Genomic DNA, 22,476 nt, shown 5'->3' with positions numbered 1-22,476 from the left:
GGGTTGTTACGTTGTTTATCTTGTGTCGGTCTAAACACAAAGCCAGGTAGATAAAAAGAATCTGCCAAATTGTTCTACATATTACAATTACAATGCAGACACGAGGCCTGTTGAAGATGAAGCGCTGATTCAACTTAAGTACTCATTAAATACCAAAGTTCACGGTAGGCTACTATAAAGTACAGGCACTTCTATCTATTGCATCTTTTATTTGCCCTTTAAGAAATGTCTTAAGATAACAGACGCAGAATGTCTTTGTTGCGTCATCAATGTTATCACTTTCAGTCACGTCCCGACAGTATTCCTCTATTCTGCTCTGTCTCGCTAAGTATTCTGCATTGTTTTTCCTTTGTGTCTGTTTCGCACTGAAATTGCCTGCTAGACAAACAAAGGGAAGGTCTTTTCTGCACGTTATCAGGCCTAATGACAGATAGGAGAGCACAGAATGTTACAAGGAAAATCTAATGAACGATTGACCCCAGGCTTTTAATTCATTAGTTGAAGAAAAATGTATTATAAGTGAAGAAGGTAAACTAAAAACTCCAGAAATAGTCAAGCAAAAGGTGCGAGTCAAATAAAAAACACATATGCGTTTATAGAAACAGACTTTAAACAATAAGCTGATGCAAGAAAAAGAACCCAATATGTACATGGAAGTAACATTTCAATAACTTTATAATTTTGAAGTGAATTCAGTGCTTCTTTTTGGGCTGGAGGATCAAAATTTATCACTTGGAAATCACTAATGTTTTGGATATATTGTGGCCTGCTGGTGCTGCATGAAGACTATGACTTTACCCAGTCACCAGGATTCATTATTCTTGATTACACATAGAAAGAAAAAAAAAACGGTTGAGTGATATTTTGTACATACTGGACACATTTTGTACTTGCATTCATCTCTGGCCCCACACTCAATTTAAGACTTTGGCTCAAACCCTCACAGCACCATGCGGCAATAATTGGTTTCTGGCTCCCATTTCTGTTAAATCAATAACCTGTCGGCTGTCAGTGGCCGGGGGCGTACATAACAAACGCCTGGCAGACACGTCTTCACAGCAGCAGTCATTTCCAGATGGGTGCCTTCCTCTCGCGGTGACGACGTGTGGCCGTCCCACCGACCCCGTCCACCATTTCCCATGCATTGCATCCAGCGCACAGACACAAAAGGCCTCCCATTCAGAGCCCTTCAAGCGTGACGGCGGAGCCAAACACAAATTAATGCGTGGGTGGTTAGGCTGTCTGAATGCTGGTAAACGTACTTGATGGTGACCGGTCAAAAGATCAAGTGGATGGGAGGGATAAAAGAGGCGCTGTGCAATGATGACACTGACATTTTCCTGGTAACAAACCACAGCAAAAAACACACTGCTACTCTTACCTGAAAGAAATATTGATAGATTAAAAAAAAAAAGAAAGAAAAAATGTATATATTAAAAAAATACATACAATTAAAATGTTAAAAACAAAGCAACACAATTAAGTTCAACAATTAAAAAAGAAAATCTGTTGTAAAATGAACTAGCATCAATCTACACAGGTTATGGATCCAGAAATAAAACTTCCACAACTCACCTTTGCAATATATAAAAAAAATAAATCACATAAATCACTGGTGCATGAATGTTGTAAACTGAACAAAATAAAATCCCATCTCCCACTGTGAGAGGCTCCAGAAGACAGAGAGAGAAATGAGCCAGTTGAAATCCAGACACAGAAACACGAGTTCTCCAGTTCGATAGGGTTCAAGAATCCTTTTTATTTTTCATCGGTACATGATTATAAATTATTTAAGACATTAAAAAGACAAAAAGTTGTCCAGTTATTCTTAAAGACAGAATCCACAATGACTCAAACAGAGGTTAAACTCTGGCTGGTCAGAGGCAGAATAAGGCTAAAAAGAGCAAAGACACCAATGACGGCTCCAGTTCGATCAGGTTCCACTTTTTGATTGAGAAATTATGATCGTTGAAGATATTCGAGGGCAAACTGTTATAACAACTGTGTTATTAACCTCAGGAATCTGTCACAAAGGCTCATCGTGCAGTTTATTTTGATGCTGATAAGGTCACAGAGAGTAAGGTCACACACAAAAAGTTTCACAGAAGTTCTTGGTAGTACCGGCGGCTGTGAACTGGCTTCACCTCACCAAATGTTTGGGGGGGGGGGGGGCATTCAACATCATTTATCATGGCAGGTACCGGGACAACTAAAGGCAAACAACACACACACACACACACACACACACACACACACGCTCCCTCACTCAGTCACTCATACACACAGGGTTTCCATGTTTCTCACTGGGCCTTGTCATGGTTGAGAGCTCGGTTAACAGCTGAGGGGACAAAAAGAGAAGGAACAAAACTTTAATTTGATGAGACATAAAGGGAGATACAGAATAGTACTGTATTAGAAGAAATTATTTGACGGTGTTAATCTGTGATAGGATGAGCGTAAGTGCGTTGCTGCCATGCATAAAGTATATGAATATGGCTCTATACTTGCATGTACACAGTGGGTATCTCACCCTCCTTTGTGACGGTTTCAGTTATGTTCTTGGCCTTGGCGCTCAGGTCGCTGACCACGCTGTCCATCGTGGCCTGATGTTTCAAGAAAAACGGCCTGATGACGCGCTTGTACAAGATCTCAGAGCCGTTCCAGGACACCGGAGCCATGCACCAAATCAGGAAGACACACTGGGGAGAGAAAAACCTTCAGGATCTCGCATATCATGCTGATGTGCAACTTAAAAGTCGCGTCGGCTGTAAGAGACTGAGATGTATGCGTCCTAGTTTCCCTTTCAACTTAACATTATGCAGTATGTATCTAGATTTATTAATCATTTTTGATCTTTGCAGAAATTCATAGAAAGGCTTTCATAACTGCATAAAATCTACTTTGTACCTGGAAATTGTAACTATCAAGAGAAAAAGTTACATGACAAGACATTTTCGCGTGAGACACAAAAATGTGTGAACAGGCTTCTACTGCAGATTGCGTTTTCAGTTTGCTTTTACCTGACATGTCCACCAGAGTGCAATGTTTGCAAGGTCTACAGAAATCAGTCATCAGCTGTGTGAACAGCTTCTGGTTAGGGCTGGGCAATAAAAATCTTTTTTATTTTGCAAATTCGGGTTTTGGGGTATTTTTCGCATTCCGTTCCACCATCCCTTGTGGGTTTCCGTAGTTGACTTTGCACTTTTGGGTAAACCTGGGTTAAAGCTTGAATTTGTTGAATGACTGAGCCTCATTTACTTTTTGTTCTGGGATTGTTAATATGCATTTTAGCTCTGAGGACCATCACAGCAATAAAGTTGCACTTCCTACAATATATCTGATATCTGCAGTCATTTTTAAGTGGATTGAGAATAAAAAATTTAAAATTTAATCAAAACTCGAAATTTTCTTTAAAAATTCATATATTTTTTTTTTTTAAGGCCGAATTGCCCAGCCCTATTTCTGGTTGATCATTATTACCACACTCAGATCAGACGTCAGAAACACTTGAAAAACAAAAACACTCGACAAGCCAAAGAGATCATCCTACCTTGCCAGCATAGTAAAATGGGCACCAGAAGAGGAAGATGTCAGAGAAGAACTCAACAACGCTGAAGAGCCCGTAAACCACCCAGTAGGTGAGCCACTGCGTGTCGTCCTCCTTAACGCTGCTCTCAATGGCCTTGATGCTGGACAGACCGCCACACATATTAGTGTCAGGAGACGGAGGAGCTCACAACATTCAGAGTGCAGGAGAGACCGAAAGTCACCCTGTTCCTAGTTAATCAACACAGACACGCAGCAGTTTGGAGTTCCAGAGTCTGACTCAAAGGGTTGGATGATTTTGTTCTTTAACCTTCCCCTCCTAAACCTCGTGCTATATTTGAGATTCTGAGTTCAACCGAAGGCTCTGTGTAGTGAGGTTTGTATGAAAACAGTTGAGAGCAAGCTGTACAGTTCCCCTAAGTCTTTCACATCTAACAATCCTGGTGTGTACTTAAACTACAACAGACCCCAAGTTATTTAACTATGGCTGGCAGGATCTCGGGTATTCCACTTTCTTTACTGCCTGTTGTTCAGTCTCAAAATGGCAGCGGCTGCACAAAGCTGCCATCTAGTGGCTGTTGGCACACCAACGCTAAAGTGTCTTATGGACAAACTGTAATGAGGGAAAGGAAGTACTAGTAGTTGATACGTGGTTGTGGAGGTTAGATGCTTGGTTTGCCTGGCTTGTGATGTTGACCTACAGAATAACTTTTCAGTGATTTGTTTCACCTTTTGTCAACTTAGACTTGAATTTTCAGCAACCATGGACACAAAAGGAATTCAGTTCTGCCAACTGGAGTGTTTCTTGGGCCATCTCTCTGTCAGTGCTTCTATGGATCTGGATTTCATTACATAACGCTGCAGAAGCGACTGCCTTGTGAAATGAGAAATTGACTTTTGAAGTGCTGGATAAAAATTGAAATTCCAGTCTCGGCTTCAATATGGTGAGAGAATAAAGTGAAAGGAGATTTGTTCGCCTGACGTCAAGATAGAGATGGAGAGAAAATCCTGACATGCATGGAGAGAATAGAAGAATTGCAATAGGTGAAGTACTTGGGAGAGAAGTTGATCGAATGATGAACGGTGCAAAAGCCGAAAACATAGCCAAGGCAACGGGATTAGAGGCTGGTAAATGGAAACACTGCCTTTAAACAAAACAACCTCATATTGTGAAGAGGAAATATATGCTCAAAGACAACTGTAATGGTGCTAAGGATATACATGTCACTTGCTGAACTGAATGCTGAAAATGAATAATCTCAAAAAATCATTTTTCTAGCATGGAGATTTTCTGCTGCAATACAAATGGGAAAATGACCTTTTCCACTAAACCCATTATGAGGATTCATAGCAGGAAAAGCTCATAAATGACATTGGGTTAATAATTAACAGTGACTGCATTCCAATAATATGTGTCTCTTACGTAGCTCTGATATGATCTGGAATGACGATGAGCAAAACAGTAGAAAGGAATAATGATGTTAGGGTGGCACTAACTTTTTGAAGATACTTACGAGAAATATGCCGGGTAGACAAAGCCAATCAGGTTGCAGAGCAGCGAGGCCCCATAACCAAACAGAAGATAGAGTCCCAGAAAAGAGAGAATGCCTGCAGAGGGAGAAAGAAGAGGGGAGGGCGAGGTTATCCACTGGCTTTACAAACACTACTAATGTCAAGTCAAATTGTTTTGTTGTCAGAGTTTACCTGAAAGCAGGATGTCAGGACGGACTAGTAGCAGGATTAGGAGGAGTACTAAGACAAGTCAAACACTACATACAAAGCCAGAGTCACATAGTCATGAGGAACTATAGTTTAACCTCATGTATGTGAGACATGGCTCAAATACCACAGTGATCCATCAAAAAAAACCTAAATGTACTGTACACAGGAAGCCTTAAGCCTTAGCTTCTCACTCCATTATACAGTTTATACAACTAGGACTTCTGCAGAACACATTCACAGTGACAGACAAGACAAAGAAAGGATTCAAATCAAACACCAAAAGCAGTACTTAATCAGCAAACTACAAAATATGTCATTTAGGCACTTTCTTTTCATTAAAAAAAAGTTTCTTAAAGTAAAGTTTTAAGAAATCGGTTGATCAATATGTGGGTGGAGGAGCTTTGTGCTTACTACAACAACAGAATTTGAGTGCATTGCTTAGTGTAATCCCACAGAGGCTTAAACAACCTGCTCTTATTTCATAGTAAGACGCTGACGCAACAGCAAATTCACTCAAGTCTGGCAAACTATTGTTGCTTCGACAGTTCCATTAGTGAGTAAGTTCTCATCAAAATCATTCTAATTGTCTTCATCTTGCTCAGAGCCTGTTCAGATCGAAATAACAATGTCCAATTCCACAAATTCCAGATCCTTTTCATAGATTTGTCTGTAAGAAAACAGTCATACAAGCCACAAGGAAAAGTGCTGTCTCATCTACAACCAGCACTCAATGCGAGGAAATGTCATATTCAAATCTAAGCAAAACTTGATGAATTCAACTTTCACAAACTTCAAACATGATACATTAACAGTACCTGAAGCAATAAAAGTCCTTGATTCTCTTGCAGCGACTGTCAGCTCGCTCGCTCTCATATGTTTGTCACAGCTCATATTCAAATATCGACGTGCCTCACTGTGTACCCAGTCTCCTTCGACAGAGGCAAAACTGGAAGAACTAGTTGAAATGTTGGTAGCCGGAGGCATGTAAAAGAGTGCCCTTGTTTACAGAACCCATCATCAGCTCATGAATTTAAATAAGCTGTGATAATGTTTTTAACACCTTTTTGTAGTGAAAAAAACATATAAAGTCTGTTATTTGGCACAAAAACTGAAGAGGAACTCCTGAAGGGTCCAAAGACAATGGAAACATTGATGTTTTGACTGTTGAATGGATGTAAAGACACAGAAGTTATCATGCAGTCATGTAATTACTCAGTTCTGCTTATCTTCAAAACATGAAAGCAGCCTATTGTTATGTTTAGAGAGCGAAGGAACAAATCTGGCTCTAAAAATATGAAGCTAACAAACAAGTGCAACTACTAATCAGCTGGTTGCCAACACACATGAGATGAAGCCTTTCGAGTCCAGTCAGCACATTAGTCTTCGCACTTCAGAGTGTCACAACAGTCAGCACAAACTTGAGATGCTCCTCAGCCTAACTGAAAACAGTTATAAAGCTTTGTGTCCTTAACTGCGATGCAAAAGGAGAGAATGTGTTATATGTAACCAACTCTCCGTGTACAGGTTTGTTCCAAACTTATTTGACAAAAGTATCAGATGAAAGGCTGCGGCCTCCCAGGACACCTTCTTCCAGCAGAGCATGACATGTGCAGAAAATATGTAAACTATTTTAATAACAATTTGCTTCTTTACGATGCAAAATAATTGAGGATTTGTGTCACATTGACACCAACTCATGATGAAATCTTTGTGTATGACTCGCAACAGGTTTTACCCTGGATGTCAGATAAGGAGCAGTGAGAATCGAACCCCGATCTTTCAGTCATACTGCATGCTCTAACTTCCGGGCCAGGCTCTTGTTCAAGAGTGAAATCTATACATCCAGTAGTCACACTTCTCCAAGTACCACATTTGAAGGACTTTTAATGAAATATGATGTAATTATGATAATAAAATAATTATACAAATGCATCAAGATTTTGGGAGGGTTATCAAAAAGATCATTGTTTTTATGATCAAAGCTGGCAGGATTGCTGAAATATCTGACTGAGATATGTATGGACTAGAACAAGTAGTAGAAACATCTGATTCTATGAAAGACACCAGTAGTGTTATTACTATTGAATGCCACCAGTCCATCATAGTTTATTGCAGATAAACAACAAGAAAGTCTCACAAAATGATGAGCAAAATTATGACTTAAATAGTGTAGTTTTTGTTTGTTCAGCTTTTTTCTGGATTGCAACTGGAATAATCAGTAAACTGTGACTTTTCTGAGGTGTTGATGTTTGACCAGTTCCTGTTCGGTGTTGAGTATGATGCAAAAATCCAACAGTTTATACAATCACATGTTTACAATACGCAGCAGGTGAAAGTAGATTAAAATAAACATATTGCTTGTAAAATGCACACGGACTGCCGTCTTGAAATGAGTGTTTTGAAGGGCATCGCAGTGCTCGGCTGTGAAGTCATCTGTTAGGACCATTTCTGTGTAAAGTCGGTGGTTTTGAATGTAGGTCAGCCTGTCTTTTATGTTTCCTGTCGTTGAGTGGCATCACAGACAATCACACTTGCCTGGCAGGGGGGTTGACCTTAATTGACATCTACTGTGCAAACAGTATCAAAACTACCTCCTCCATGGAAAAAAAAAAAAAAAGCAAGCACAGTGTAGTAGGAGCAGCCTGCAGCTGAATTATCAGTCACCTTATAGTGTGCCTCCATCTTTGCATTGCACTGAGTATTTCAGGAGGTGATATAAATACCCCTGAGACCAGCTGGTGGCTGATGTGGGACGCAACAAGCTGTTCAATCAAATAAGTGCGTTAGAATGATTCTGCACTAAATCTAATCTTGTGGTGTGGCGTGAAGCTCCGATCTGGATGGACTTTGGTATGTGAGTCAGGTCGTGAAGCCGGAGTGAAAAGGCTCGTGCTGCAGTGTGGCGACTTCCAGTGTCACTACGAAAACTAGCAAACGTTCACCCGTCTGGTTATAGTTAACGAGTGTGCCAACTTTTTTTAAGAAGGCGTTGTTAGACCATTACCAAGTCCAGAAGGGTGCCAGTATCATCAAATACAATTATTAATCCGTATTTAAGGTTTTTTTTTTGGTTTTTTTTACATACCAAGGGCGAGGTATTCTCTCTTCACCCCCGTTTTCCCTTCCAGCGTCGCCAACTGATCTGTCACAAAGTTCTTCTCGTGCAGCACCGCCACGAAGCGCTCCTTGAACTGACTCATTTTCCGGCCTTCTTCAGCCTGTAGCCAAAACAGAATAATACCCGCGTTATCTTTATCGACGGATATGAGTTTTAACTGAAACCCAGCATTTTTCTCCACAAAACTTTTGTCTTAATAATTCGCAGCAAAACTTACCGCTTGGTGGCCCGCTGTTGCTGGACTACAACGGGCTCCGGTTGGCAGTCGGGGGGGGCGGAGCCTGGAGGTCCCACACAGACCAATCACAGTGCTCCGCGAGGTGACTGCTGCTGCTCATTAAAACAACGGTTTTTGTTTCACTCGTGCGGGCTGATGACGCATGCACGCAGCTGGGAACTGCGCGAGGTACCAAGTGGGAAAATCACTTCTTTGCGCTGTTTGGACGTTCCCCATTTGTGCAATAACGTTCTTAAAAAAAAAAAAGAAAAAAAAAAGTACCAAGCGGGAAGGTCTCATTCATAGACATATATTACGGAAGTGTGGAAGTTTTCCCATCCACTTCAATGTTTAAATTTTTTTTTAAAAGTTTAAATATTTTAAAAAGTTTAAACCATGTGAAGAAGCACATTTGTCAGAAGTGGCTAACAATGTTATATGCTATGGTCATAGTGCATAACACATAACATTTTTCACCACTTCTGTCATATGTGCATATTTTCACAAAGGCTTGAGGACGATTAGGCCATCAAAAATGCAGCAGTTTCTGCAGTACATGACAAAAGTATAATAATAATAATAATAATAATAATAATAATAATAATAATAATAATAATAATAATAATAATAATAATAATAATAATGATATCTTGCATTCCAATAGAGTTTTGCCCAGCTCTACCTAATAAGAGAGGTCAGGGAACTTCAAACCATTCACATTCTTCAAATAGACATTTGTGTTACTGTTGTATAAGGTTATAGTGATGCCTCTTTGGGATGTGAAACTAATATTTCTATACATTTGTTTTTGATTGTTTGATGAATACATATCTATGTATGTCATAATGTATGCAAATGACCTTTTACATGAGTAACAACTATTACAAATTATTGACTTGTTTTTCCATTATTGCGATATGCTATAATATTATATGATATATGATATAATCTCAAAATATGCAAGTGGAAAAAGAGCATTGGACAGTGCATTCACAAGCAGAGAAACGAGTGTAGGCAGGATAGACTTTGCAATGTTATGTATGGATTTGGAGAGAGTGGCACTGTCTAAAAGCCAGGGGTCTGAGTTGGAGGTGGCAGACAGGAAGATGCTGAGACTTTCATTGGGAGTGATCACGATAGACAGGATTTAGAAAGAACAGATCAGAGGGACAGCTAAGGTTGAGCAGTTTAGAGATAAAGCTAGAAAGGCCTCAGCTGAGTTGGTTCAGACATGTGCAGAGGAGAGAAAGAGGATTGGATGAACACTATCGGACAAAGACGGTTGGGGGCGGAGTTGCCAGGCAGACAGAAGTGGAAGACTTCTTGGAGGATTCATGAATATAGTGAAGGAGGACATGTAATGGTCGGTGTAACAGAAGACAAGGAGGCAGGCAATAGGGTGATATGGGGATAGATAAGGGAGCAGCAGAATCCCAAAAAAAGAGGAACAAGAACGAGGAAGTACCTCATGCAGTCTGTGGGCAGGATGTGGCAACTGCAGCAGCTCCGGGGTGTCAAACTCTTTTCAGATCACTGAGCAATTTGTCCTGATCAGTAAAAAGACAACACCCTATAAATCTCAACTCCAAACTTTTCCTTCAACTTCAACACAATTGTTCACATTTCTTGCACTTTCCACAAAATCGATAATTAACAACTTGCAATATCTTAAGAAAAAAAGAGTAGTCTGCAACTTGCAGAATGCGTTGGTACTTTTATTAAGGTAAGCAGCGTCCTGTCCTGCACCTTGACTGTACAGCTGTGGGTCTCAGTGTTATGACTTCTATTTTCACTGAAACACTGTTACCCACAATCATGGGAGAAGGCAGCGTTCACTTTGGACCCGTCACTCGTCCTGTCAAGTGGTGAACACAGAGACACAGTCACATTCACACCTATGGAGAATTTAGTCACCACTGAACTTCACAATTAGCCAATTAACCTTCATAATGAAAAGGATTCTCCTAATCAGCTCATGTTCTGGTGAGCTGAGAAATTTTAAAGTCATGTGAGTTCGACACAGCAGCACTCAGATCTGTTAGTCAACACAGCAGAAACCACAACCACATGACTTGACTCAGCGAGGACACTGTCAGTTCTAATCTGTGTAAAAGTCTTCTACCGTGAGTGCATGCTTTGTCTTAGGTACTTTGCTTTCCTTTCACCGTCCAAAAAAACACATATGTTCTGTAAATTGCCCATATGAATGTTTTTGGACTGTGGGACGCAATAAGAGGCACATGCAGGGAGAACATGCAAAATCCACAAAGAAAAGCATGTGCCACATTTGAAGCCACAACCTTCTTGTTACTTGATGACTTAGTGCTCTCATAATAATGTGCTCTGGCATCCTCACCTCTCACTGGAGGTTCTTCTTGTTCTCTAATGTACAGGTGGAAAACCACACAGTGCAGCTTTTTATCAGGAGGCGTTTTTTATATATATATATATATATATATATATATATATATATATAGTTTTTTGAAGTTTTTCTGAATTAATGACATAATTATCTTAGAATTATGAGATAATTATCTCAGAATTATAAGAGAAAATATGTTATAAAAAAATTGTCTCTGTTTTTCTGAATTTATGAGATTATGTTTTCTAAAAAAAAAAATTGGCTCTGTTTTTCTGCATTAATGGGACAGTGGTGTGTGTTATTCCAGGTAGAAGGTCTCTTGAACAACTCTGTTTAATGAACTAGTTCTAATGATTCAGTAACATCTAAAGAACTGCTTTGCCCATCCTTATTCCTGACACAATATTTACATGCAACATTCAAATTCTACGTAAATACCTGATATGTTGACCCTGTTAGCTTTGAATCATGCACTGTTAAAGAGCCTGACCAATTTTCAGCAGTACTGCATACAGGTAAAAAGCTCATGCCTCATAATTATGAGATAATTATCTCATAAATTCAGAAAAACAGAACAGATTTTTATTTTCAGGAAACCATTTACTCGTTAATTCAGAAAATTCGAGCCAAATTTTTTTTAAATAATTTTTTTCTCAGAATTATGAGATAATTATGTCATTAATTCAGAAAAACAAAGTAAATTTTTATTTTGTCATGTGAATGCAATATGCTTCCTTAGAGTCAAACCTTTCATTCCAAAATGTTTGTGTCATTCATTGTTCTTGTTGTGTCCATTGTTCCAGACAAGGACTTAGTGTTATTGGATTAATTACAAATGACGTTGACAAACTGTACAAGACAGGAAAGCGTCCTCTTCCTGGGTCAGGCATGAACTCTGTGACGTCAACAGATGTAGGTATGGACAGAATACAGAATGAACAAAGCATGCAAACAAGACACGGACAATAACATGCAAATATTTATGTGAAAAGCTGTATTTGATTCTGACATCAAATTTTTTTTTTCAACTAAAACCTTAATATTTCTTTATTATGTATGTTAAAATATAAAAAGATTACATTTGACTTAAAAAGTAAAGCACACCATGTTAGTGAGATGGGAATTGTAGTTCTTTTCCAAGACTGGTTGCAAACAAAAGCTTCCCACCGTAGCCTGCAGGTTAATTTTACGCTGATTTGCCGGGCCAACAAGTCATTATTCACTAATTAAACTGACGTGTCTTGATGTTAAGGCTTCTAAGCACACCTCCTGATCCCTGAATGGCTGACACAGCCCAACGTCACAGTATCCTTCAAAGCCAAGAAAGTGACAAGGGGATGAACTCCTGAACTACAGGGGTTGACGCTACATGTCTTAAACTTTGCCCTTTGAACTGATAATCTCGCCAGCGCAGTTCAACATGAAGGACAGTCAAAAAGTCCTTATGGAGAAAAAAAAGCAGTGACAATTTATATTGTTTGGCTTATACATATTTAAGTATGTAGTGTGGGTTTTTGAAGGCATATTCGTGAAGGACATTGTTGCTGTGACCCCGAAGGAAAGCTAAAGTCACAGAGGTCAGCTTGCATGTACCTGTTTAATGAATGGGCTGACTTGGGAGGTGGAAGCTAATCACTCATGAGAGTGAGGGGGCTAATCAGCACCAAGGTTTTGTCTTTTGTCTCTTGAATAAGCCTGTGTGGCTGTGAAGGACCTTTGATTAACATGGGAATGAGATAATCCCGTTAGTTGTTGCTTTTCCCAGAATACCTCGGGCAGTACTTCCTCTTTCAGACGAGTTGAGCTCCTCACTGTCAGACAGGACACACATTTGATCAGTTTTACACACTGTCCTCCTCCTCCTCAGATCTCGTGGGATACATACAGATCCATCTCACCTATCCAGGGATCCAGGGATCCAGGGATCCAGATATCGGTGGTCTCTCAGGGGGTGGGGGGGGGGGCGCTGTTCGGATACGGTCTGTGCAAGTCTGCATTAGGATGGAGATGTTAAAGAACTTCTTCAAATCTTTGGTTTCCCTGAAAGTCAGGGAGTGCGTGAAGGACTACTGCATAAGGAACGGGCTGCTGACACTCTCGGTCTTTGCTGTGGTGACTGGCTGCGTGGTTGGATTTTTCCTCCGGTCATTCAACCTCTCCACACAGGTATGGATGCAAAACCAAAGGGACGTAGAGCAACTTTACTTGAACCTGCCAGACTTCTTTTAACAGTAGGCAAACACAACACATTAGGAAACCTGTGAAAACAAACTCTATAAGGTGTAACAGGAGCACTGTTGTCTGAACTTTATATGCACTGTACCTAGTTATATAACAAGAGCGTCCACAACAGATTAAAGCAGAAAAGTGTGTCACAAGTGAAAATGAAAAAGAAAACATAGCTGTTCCTACAGCAACAAGTTTCCATATCACTACGCAACCAATAATAGTGCTTTAAACAATCAGTGAATTTGTTGAATATTACAACACTGTTGATCTCAGTTTTCTGAATTATGGTTTAGTTTGTCAGCCAATTGTTTTGGTTGGTGATCAAGAAAATGCAATGTATGTATTAATTCAAAATATATTAGATTTAGTTGTATGTCAGTGTTTATTTTGTTTCTGTGAATTAGCAGCAAAAAAAAGTTAAGGGGGCTTCATGTTACTAATATGAAAACAGCATTACTGTAGTACATTTGAAAAATAGATTTCTTTCTATAGTGTTTTTCTCCTCTATTTAATGAGAGATGTAAAAATATCTGCACAAATGTTCCATGCTGGTGGCTTTAAGTCACTGTGATGTAAGATGCTCTAAATGGACCATGGAGCACCAGGGTGCTTTGCAGCAGGATCATGAACGGCTGCAACTTCCTCTGCCAGGCAATGATATCAAATAATATCAAAGATGAACATTTTATTTTGCCATTGAATCAATTAGAAATATGCAACATTTGAAGCAGTGACTTCCACTTTACCTTAAAGTTTCAAAAACAGTGTTTTGGTCTAGTATCATAAGAGCAGCAGCCATGTTTGATTATTTTTTACATTTATACACCTCAAGGTTCAAGACATGAACTTATTGGTTAAAAAAGGTTTTTTGAGCTTAAATAAAATACAATCATCATCTAATTCTGCTGTTCGCTAAACTGATTTGTTTCATACATTTATGGTATCAACCACTCAGCCGCTCAGCTTTACTCATCTGTGATGTTTCCCTGCCTTACAGGCCAAGATTTACTTTTCGTTTCCTGGAGAACTCCTGATGAGGATGTTAAAGATGTTGATTTTGCCGCTCATCACTTCCAGGTAGGAATCGTCTGGGGGGAACAAGCCCACTTATTTATGTCAAACACATATATGAGGGATGATTTGTCTTCACAAGTGAGAGGTCAGGGGTTTTCCAGTCGAGCATTTAGCAATAATTAATGACGCACACAGAAAACGTGCTGAAGTTGTCACTTCAAATATGTCCTGTGACATTTCATTAATGCCATCTCCGGCTATTCCTCAGGTGTTTGCTTTAACATATATTATATCAAAGACTGAAATTGCAGCAGATTTGTGTACGTACTATACTATACACATAACGCAGTTGAAAGATGGGGTTGAAACTACCATTCCTATCTTGAATATTGCATCTTTTCTTGGTTTAAGAGGAATCATTTCTACATGATACAGCAAAAACCGCAAAATGCAGCTAACTTATACTTAAACATTTAAATTGCTCAGTAAAACTGATTAGTATTCTGTTGTGAAACTGTAAAAGTAATAGAATAACATGAAACCAATGATGCAGTTCAGTATCAATGAAACCTCTTACTTCCACATCCAGTCTCATGTCCGGCCTGTCAGCCATGGATACAAAGGCGAGCGGTCGGCTCGGAGTCCTGACCATCACCTACTACCTGTGGACCACCTTCATCGCCGTCATCGTCGGTATCGTGCTGGTGCTCATCATTCACCCAGGATCGGGCTCAGACAAAGACGGTCACCATGCGAGTTCGGGGCCTGTCATGACCTCTGCTGATGCCCTGCTGGACCTTATCAGGTTAATGTCCACACAGACACATCCACCATCATAACTAACACGCTCATACCAAAGTGCTCTTGAGCAAAGAAACTGAAGCAGAACTAACTACATCTGAGCTCTATGACTGTCCTTTTATTTAATGGCACCTTTCCTTTCATGAGGAAAGAGACAATGAGGAATCAGTCACACTTGCTGCCTGTATATCATTGTTTGTTGCATATCAGTGCAGTGTGCAGCTGGCAACTAGAAGTAAGTTTTGGCCTCAGTTGGTAGAATAAGTTGCCTGATCATTTGTCAAAATGTCCTTGGTACCAATGGCAGATGAGTGCCTCGCAGGGCAGCTCCACCATTGGTGTATGAGTGTGTGCATGAATGTGAGTGACAACTTAAAACATATCGAGACTGCAGAAGTAGTTAAAGCAAATATGAATTAAGTTATTTTACCGGGTGCAAAATCATCGATTTGAAACATAATTTAACCTGGAAAAAGCATGGATCTCTGCAATAAGTTTCATCATAACAAAGGATTTGTTTTATTAAAACATAAGAGCACTGGAGAAAATCTTCTTTACGGCGGTTTATCAAGAAATTCTAGACTTTGCCCCCTCTATCTTGTTAGTGTTGTGCTTTCAAGGATCCGGATCTGCCACATAACAGCCTTCACAATCTGGGAAAACCAAGGACAGGCCAATTAAACTCAGTACAGATCCAATTTGTTTCCCCATCCAAAGAGACAAGAAGCAACCTAAGCACAAAATCTCTGAGAATCTCTTCGGATCAGCATGAGGCCGGGGGCTGATATAATAGCTTTCACAAGAAAATTACTGAAGTTGAGCAATGATGACATCCTTGGTTGAACGGTCACAAAAGTGTTCAATATTTAAGGTAACTGGAAGCAAAATCAACGATGGAACTATATTAAATGTTAGGCTAATAACTCGTTTAGATAAGAGGTCAATTTTACCAACCCACTTGCTGCCACCAATGGTCCATTTCAGTATTGTGCATAAAAGGTGGGAGGAACTCCTCCCCGGATTGTTGCAGCGTCACTACCATGCAGTAGTTTGGCTAAGAATATGGAGATTCTTAATTGTGATCTTTTAAGCCTGAACTTTCTCAGAAGGTCTTTGTGCGGCAGTTACGCTCTGTGAGTCCAAGTCCACAGTCTGCGGTGTGTGCTTAGGCTTACTGCAGGGCCATCCATGTCCAGTATCTACTAATACCTTCCTCTTTAACCTGAGTTAATTGGTGAGCTGTGGTGAGGTGTGGATCTCAGTCCTCTTACGTGTCTGACAAGCTCCCTGCCCGTGTCACTGACGTACGCAGTATAAATACAGTCCCTGTAGGTGATTCCCGATGTCCCCTGCGACCCTCCTAAGATGTCAACATGTGAAAAAACTAAAGAGCCATCATTCAGCAATACGAACCTGAGTTGCACATTTATTCCACATTTGAGACATTGCACCTATTTGTGCGCTGGAGAAGGGGTACAGGCTTCCTCCTATGAATGCAAAACAGCAAACTCTATAGTGATCCATGTACAAAATATGGTGTGCAAAATTAAATTGCATAATAATAAAAGCTTTATGGTGCACCTTTGAACAGAAACGTTAACAACGTGTTTTGACAACCAGGCTGGCAGAGTTAGAAATGCACAAAAAGGCACAGATTAAAGTGACTGATTAATCAATTAACTCAAAAATTATTACAGACGCATCACTTTTGGCATAATTTAAAGCGATTGTGACAAATTAATTCATTGCAATTCTTCTTCAATAATTCAAGAATTTCTTCTTCATGTTAAGGCAGTTGACAAATCTAATCTTAAGTGCCATGTCAAATGTTCAAAGATGAATTTGGACGTTTGTATTGCAATCGTGTGCTAAACAACTGCAAAGGGTTTAGGCGGAAATGAACGCAAATGCTATAAAAGTGCAGCATTTTGGACTGTATGTTCTGACTTTGTTGAAATGTGTTGCTTATTACAGAAACATGATCCCATCAAATCTAATTGAAGCAACATTTCAGCAGGTGAGTAAAACAAAAAGAAAATGGCTTTACGTCCTTTACAACATCCTTTGTGAGCCACAATGATAACAGAAATTTTGTGTTGCTTCTGTTCACTTCCAGTACCGGACAGATTTAGTCCCAATCGTGCAGAACAATGACGGGAAAGAGTCTCAGGCCAACTATGTGTATGTCATGCCCGACTACCAGAACCCTCGTCTGGGCCACCCGGTCTTCCTGGAGATCACCCCTGCACCTGACCTCAAGTACAGAATCGTTCCCAGTACGAGTAAAGGCATGAACGTACTGGGAATCGTCATCTTTTCAGCCACCATGGGTAAGACCATCTTGACAAAAAATTTCAATCCTCTTCTCGTCACATCTGAATATTCACTTTCATAACACATCTTCAAAGTTAATAGGCTGTTAGACTCAGTGAGGGACAGGATGTTGACAAATATCTTATAAATGAGTGATGAATTAATTCACTGTTTGATATTATTTGAATTGGCAATTTATCAAACAGATTTCTTCATGCTTGTTTTCTGCTTCTCGTCGCACGACTTACGACAATTTTTTTTTTAGATTTGGGTTTAAAATGACAGTATTTAAGGGCCACACAGTGATGCAGTGAGAACAAGTTTAGGCCGTGTGTAGAGTTTCCATGTTCTTCTCACTGTCCGTTTTGTAATGAATTCTAAACACATGTACTTAATATGAATTGGTAACCCTAAAGTTCTGTGTTCCTCTCTGATGAACTGGCAACTGGTGTTTGGTCCCGGCTTCTCACCCCAAATTCTTTGTAGCAATTCTTTGATTAAAATACAGACATTTATTTTTTATTCTTTATTTTTTTGCACTTTGTTAAATGTTACTGTCAGATCAAATCAGTCAAGCAGAATTGTTTATGCAAGTCTAATGTTATTGGACAACCATGTGGAAACTACTCCACCCCAAACAAAAGAGGCTCAAATGAAAAAAAAAATGCAACTTAAGGCTGAAAAATGATATCACACGATAAAAAGCAAATGAAACATGACTGGAAATCATCTAAACAGTGATGCAGGGTGGTGGTGTAGTTAAGGTTTGGGAGCTTTCTGTGTAGAGTTTGTCCTTCCTCTATTCAAAACCATGAGTTTGAGGTTAATCTTTGTCTTTAAATTGCCCGTAGGAGTGAATGTGAGCGTGTGAGGGAGAAGATTGCAAAAAAAAAAAATAAACTAAAAAAAAACAGATTTGCTTCAAATTTCCTAACAATTTTTACTACAGAGATGAAAAAATACTAAATGTATCAATACAAATGTTTTACTGTACATCTTTTAAAATGATGCAAATTGAAAAAGCCCTTTATAAGGTAAACAAATACTGTATCTATCAACTCCAACACAACATGTGCCTGTTTGTTCTCAGGGCTGCTGCTGGGGAAGATGGGAGAACGTGGAGCACCACTGGTTAACGTGTGCCAGTGCATCAACGAGTGCGTCATGAAGATCATCAATGCTGCAATGTGGTAAGCCTGTACTTTCTCTACCACACTCACACACTCAGACACACACATGGTTTCACAAACTGCGCCCCGTGTCACGAACATGCATCCTAAAATAAAAGGCAGTCGACAGCAGGGCCGGATTAGGTCTAAAAATAAACCCCACCGCCTCATGGAGAGGAGTCACCGGTGTTGCCTGACCTGTCCTTAAGACTCCTCACTTGAGCTAATGAGTCTGCTCTTGGATTACATCTGTGTGAATTGAGCCAGATTAGTGCCAGGACACAATGAAAGCAAAGGCGATTAATTTTGAAAGTGAAGAACCGTCTAATCTGAAGGCTCAAAACCATGTGAACATGACAGAAGCCTGTACATTACAATCTAAATGTGATTTCAAAGCCATAAAGCATGAGCCCGCGATGATAACAGCGTCTTCACGAGCTGGGATTTACTCCCATTCAGCCACAAGAGCATTAGAGAGGTCAGCAGCCGGTACTGGGCGATGAAGCCTGCCGCACAGTCGACATCGCGATTAATCCTGAAGGTGTTGGGGTTGAGGTCAGAACAGACGGCCTCTTCAGACATGAAGAATTAAGTTTGAGGATTCAAACTCTTTGCTTGTCACAGGCTCATCCAATCTTACACGATAGGCGGGCTGTAGAAAATTAAATAAAAAAGCCAGAAATTCAAATGCAAAAATGATCAAAGTGAAAAATTTAACGCAAATGTGCATTAATGAGTTCTATGGACTTGTTTGCAGGAGGAAATTAGTCGTATTTATCATGTGGTGAAAAATGCCAAAACAATCTGATTCAAATTTAGTCGGCGGCGGGGAGGATACACTCCCTTCTGGTCTGCATGTCCCCACGTCTTGCTACATTATTTCTACCACAGGAAGAGATCAAGTTGTAATCTTCAGAGTGATTCAAGTTACTTTATTGCGGACCTGACATTGATACACATTGATGGTGAAAACTCACCCCATTAACTCTAAATGTACATGCTTCACCTCACTCTCACGTTCAGAACACGAGAAAGTGATTAGAAAGTTGTTACTGTGTCACCAAATAAAATAGTTCATGGTAAAATGAAAAAACAAACAAACAAACAAACAAACAAACAAACAAACCATAAACTCCTTGCGTTTCCTTCGTCTCCTCCATGCAGGTACTTTCCCTTTGGGATTGTGTTCCTGGTGGCAGGAAAGATCCTGGACATGCACGACCCAGCCCACCTGGGAGAGAAGCTGGGGTTGTACTTCATCACTGTGCTGTCTGGCCTGTTTGTGCACGGCCTCATCCTGCTCCCTCTCTTCTACTACATCTTTACACGCAAAAACCCCTTCACCTACATCAGAGGGCTGCTGCAGGCTCTCGTCATCGCACTGGCCACGTCGTCCAGGTACGGCTTTCATCGTTATTGAAGCCCCGGTGTGGCGACGTCTTAATCTGCACAACGTCAGAGTTTATGCTGACCTTCTTCGCCGTCCTCTCTGTGTGCAGCTCGGCCACGCTGCCTATCACCATGAAGTGTCTCCTGGAGAACTGTGGCGTGGACCGGCAGATTGCGCGTTTCGTTCTGCCGGTGGGAGCCACAATTAACATGGACGGAACGGCCTTGTACGAGGCCGTGGCCGCCATCTTTATTGCACAGGTCAACGAGTACGATCTGGACTTTGGACAACTGGTCACCATCAGGTGAGTGAGACAGGCTGCAGTCTTATAATGGGCTGATTTGCCCTTTGTGATGAGAATCAGCTTATTTACACCCCTCCGTCTCTCTCTCTCTCTCACCAGTATAACAGCCACTGCAGCCAGCATCGGGGCAGCTGGGATTCCCCAGGCAGGTTTGGTCACCATGGTCATTGTCCTGACCTCTGTGGGGTTGCCGCCTGCTGACATCTCCCTGATTGTGGCCATCGACTGGGTTCTGTAAGTACCACGAAAAGACAATCATATACTCAACACATGAGGGATTTATTTTTTCGTTTTTTGTTTTTTATGAGGGCTGTTGGAGTGATGCATTTCTTTCCTGGTTTATTTCCGCAGTGATCGGTTCAGGACGATGATCAACGTTCTCGGTGATGCCTTGGCTGCTGGGATTATGGCTCATCTATGTAAGAAGGACTTTGACCGGGCTGCCGCTGCCGCAGCTGCAGCAGCTACTGATGAACCAGAGAACGGAAATGTCAAAAGACGGGTAAGGACTGACCTCGCTTCGTTACAATGTCAAATAAACTCAAGGCAACCATAAAAGACACTTTTGGGAAATGTATTATTCATGCAGTATAAAATAAGAGTTAGCTTTGGGATTGTTGTTTTTTTTTTAAACTGACTACTCTCATTGGTATCCCCCCCCAACAGAGAGACACAGTAATGTCCTGTGGCAATCAGAGCGTGGCCATGTCGGATGCCCCTCTGATCGCACATCGCTGCGATTACGTTTACGAGGTGGACGGAGACCACGTGCTGGAGAAACCTGTGCCCTGCTACAACCTCTGCCAAGTCTGAGACATTTGTTTTACGCGACGGACGACGAGGGACTTTGCCTTCTTTCACACAGAGATTCACCTTCAAGGGCACAACCTGAAGCTCTGTTAGTCCAGTTTAAATCAAGTTTGGTTTCTGGCCTAAATGAGACTAAACGAGTCGAGTATTTTGTGGTGTCAGGGTTGAGCGGCTTAAATGTATATTGCCTGTGCCATGAAGAGAAACCTTTGATACTTGACATTGTCTCGATTCAGTTTTGACTGGATGTCAGCAGAAAATGCTAAAAGAAAAAAAAACAAAAAACGATTCACACGTAACCTCAATTTTCAAATGTATCCACAGACATGCTGTTGTATTAGTTAGTGCTTTTTTTAAGTCCAGGGTGACGAGATTCACAGTGGGCCTGTCCTAATGACGTTTGGTACCAGGTCTGACTTCAGTCAAGGTTTTAATTTGCCTTAACATGACCTCAGTCTTCACGATAATGCTGAGAACTTGAAAGACATTAACAGAAACTGACAGTGAACTAGCAACAACAAAATATGCTTCATCTATATTAGACAAGGTATTTATGGATAGATATTGAAAAAGTATTGACATGTATATTGACATAAACCTTGCACACACAAATCACAAGAAGAATATTTGTTTTTATACGTACTTTTAATTTTGTGTTTGTTTTCTAATAAAAAAAAAACTGCCACATTAAAGCTCTGTGAGAGTTTTATTTTAAACACTTAAGTTTACGATACTTGACGCCACTTCCAGAAAGTCAGAACAATGAGCAAAATGTAAATGAAAACAAGATTCAGTGATTTGCAATCCCCATCAAGCAGCTTCTCACCTCCTGAAGGTTAAACGGTTTGAGATCCTGAGGGAAACTTTGGAGGGAAGCAGCTTCTGCAGAATCCCATTACTCTTTTCCCACTATCAATTTGCTGCTTTGTACAAGATTGCCATCTTTGTCTTATCAAACTGAAGTTTAACGTTGTTGCGCGCTGAGTGAGGTTAGATTGCGAGGCCCCTCTCTGGCCCTGAACGCCTCACCTCTCCATCTCGCCCTCCCTCTTCAGAAGGTTGAACCTTGTGACTTGTGGCTTTAACTTCAACCTGAATTCACATGCACAATTACCTTTGTCCAGATTTCATGATTGGCCGGCTCCAGCTATATCTGATTTTGAAGCAATTTTCCCTCAAATTTCATCAAACTCAAATATGATTTCTACCTTTAATTCAACTGTTTTAAATGACATGAGAATGTAGGAGGAGGAAGCCATGAGGTTGACAGAAAATCAACACATACAGAGGGAGAACATGCAAACTCAAAATGGGAAGCTGAATCTAATCTGGAATCTTTAATGTTAAAACTGCACTACAAAACCACCCTGAAGCCGAGAAGCTATTCCACCAACTACAGGTGCTGTGTCCCTACACACACACGCGTTTCTATCGGCGTATTTTATGGAAAACAGAAATAAATTTGTGTCTGGAATAGAAGT

At 40.4% G+C, this 22,476-nt stretch overlaps 2 protein-coding genes across 3 annotated transcripts; one reads left to right on the top strand and one right to left on the bottom strand.

The window, feature by feature from the left end:
* Window positions 1–1,739: 1,739 nt before the first annotated feature.
* Window positions 1,740–8,716, bottom strand: LOC308119776 (receptor expression-enhancing protein 5). Of its 2 annotated transcripts, none has more exons than XM_080479964.1 (6): window positions 8,604–8,716; window positions 8,354–8,486; window positions 5,061–5,154; window positions 3,551–3,689; window positions 2,531–2,699; window positions 1,740–2,338 (listed from the first exon to the last, which is right to left on the bottom strand). In XM_080479964.1, the coding sequence occupies exons 2-6, from the start codon at window positions 8,466–8,468 to the stop codon at window positions 2,301–2,303; spliced, it is 555 nt and encodes a 184-aa protein (XP_080336090.1). In that variant the 5' UTR covers window positions 8,469–8,486; window positions 8,604–8,716; the 3' UTR covers window positions 1,740–2,300. The 2 variants fall into 2 exon arrangements, with proteins under 2 accessions (XP_080336090.1, XP_080336091.1); XM_080479965.1 differs by having other exon boundaries at window positions 2,509–2,699; window positions 8,604–8,652.
* Window positions 8,717–12,757: 4,041 nt separating this feature from the next.
* On the top strand, window positions 12,758–21,684 carry slc1a8b (solute carrier family 1 member 8b). The gene is made up of 11 exons (XM_080479480.1): window positions 12,758–13,131; window positions 14,192–14,271; window positions 14,798–15,013; window positions 16,984–17,026; window positions 17,126–17,339; window positions 18,413–18,512; window positions 19,656–19,889; window positions 19,991–20,185; window positions 20,285–20,419; window positions 20,537–20,687; window positions 20,852–21,684. The coding sequence occupies exons 1-11, from the start codon at window positions 12,967–12,969 to the stop codon at window positions 20,996–20,998; spliced, it is 1,680 nt and encodes a 559-aa protein (XP_080335606.1). The 5' UTR covers window positions 12,758–12,966; the 3' UTR covers window positions 20,999–21,684.
* The last annotated feature ends 792 nt before the right edge of the window (window positions 21,685–22,476 follow it).

This window comes from Lipophrys pholis (assembly GCF_963383615.2).
Source record: "Lipophrys pholis genome assembly, chromosome: 14".
Lineage (NCBI taxonomy): Eukaryota > Metazoa > Chordata > Actinopteri > Blenniiformes > Blenniidae > Lipophrys > Lipophrys pholis.
Note: the sequence above shows the minus strand (reverse complement) of the source record. Positions and strands in the feature narration are given on the sequence as shown.

What these genes read in the sequence shown, in the direction of transcription:
- LOC308119776 (XM_080479964.1), bottom strand. Translation starts at nt 8,468, where the DNA reads ATGAGTCAGTTCAAGGAGCGCTTCGTGGCGGTGCTGCACGAGAAGAAC. An exon ending in GAGAGAATACCTCGCCCTTG is followed by an intron (nt 5,155 to 8,353) that starts GTATGTAAAAAA and finishes CTCCCTCTGCAG; the next exon opens with GCATTCTCTCTTTTCTGGGA. An exon ending in GTCTACCCGGCATATTTCTC is followed by an intron (nt 3,690 to 5,060) that starts GTAAGTATCTTC and finishes CGGTCTGTCCAG; the next exon opens with CATCAAGGCCATTGAGAGCA.
- slc1a8b (XM_080479480.1), top strand. Translation starts at nt 12,967, where the DNA reads ATGGAGATGTTAAAGAACTTCTTCAAATCTTTGGTTTCCCTGAAAGTC. An exon ending in CATTCAACCTCTCCACACAG is followed by an intron (nt 13,132 to 14,191) that starts GTATGGATGCAA and finishes CCTGCCTTACAG; the next exon opens with GCCAAGATTTACTTTTCGTT. An exon ending in GCCCTGCTGGACCTTATCAG is followed by an intron (nt 15,014 to 16,983) that starts GTTAATGTCCAC and finishes TGCTTATTACAG; the next exon opens with AAACATGATCCCATCAAATC.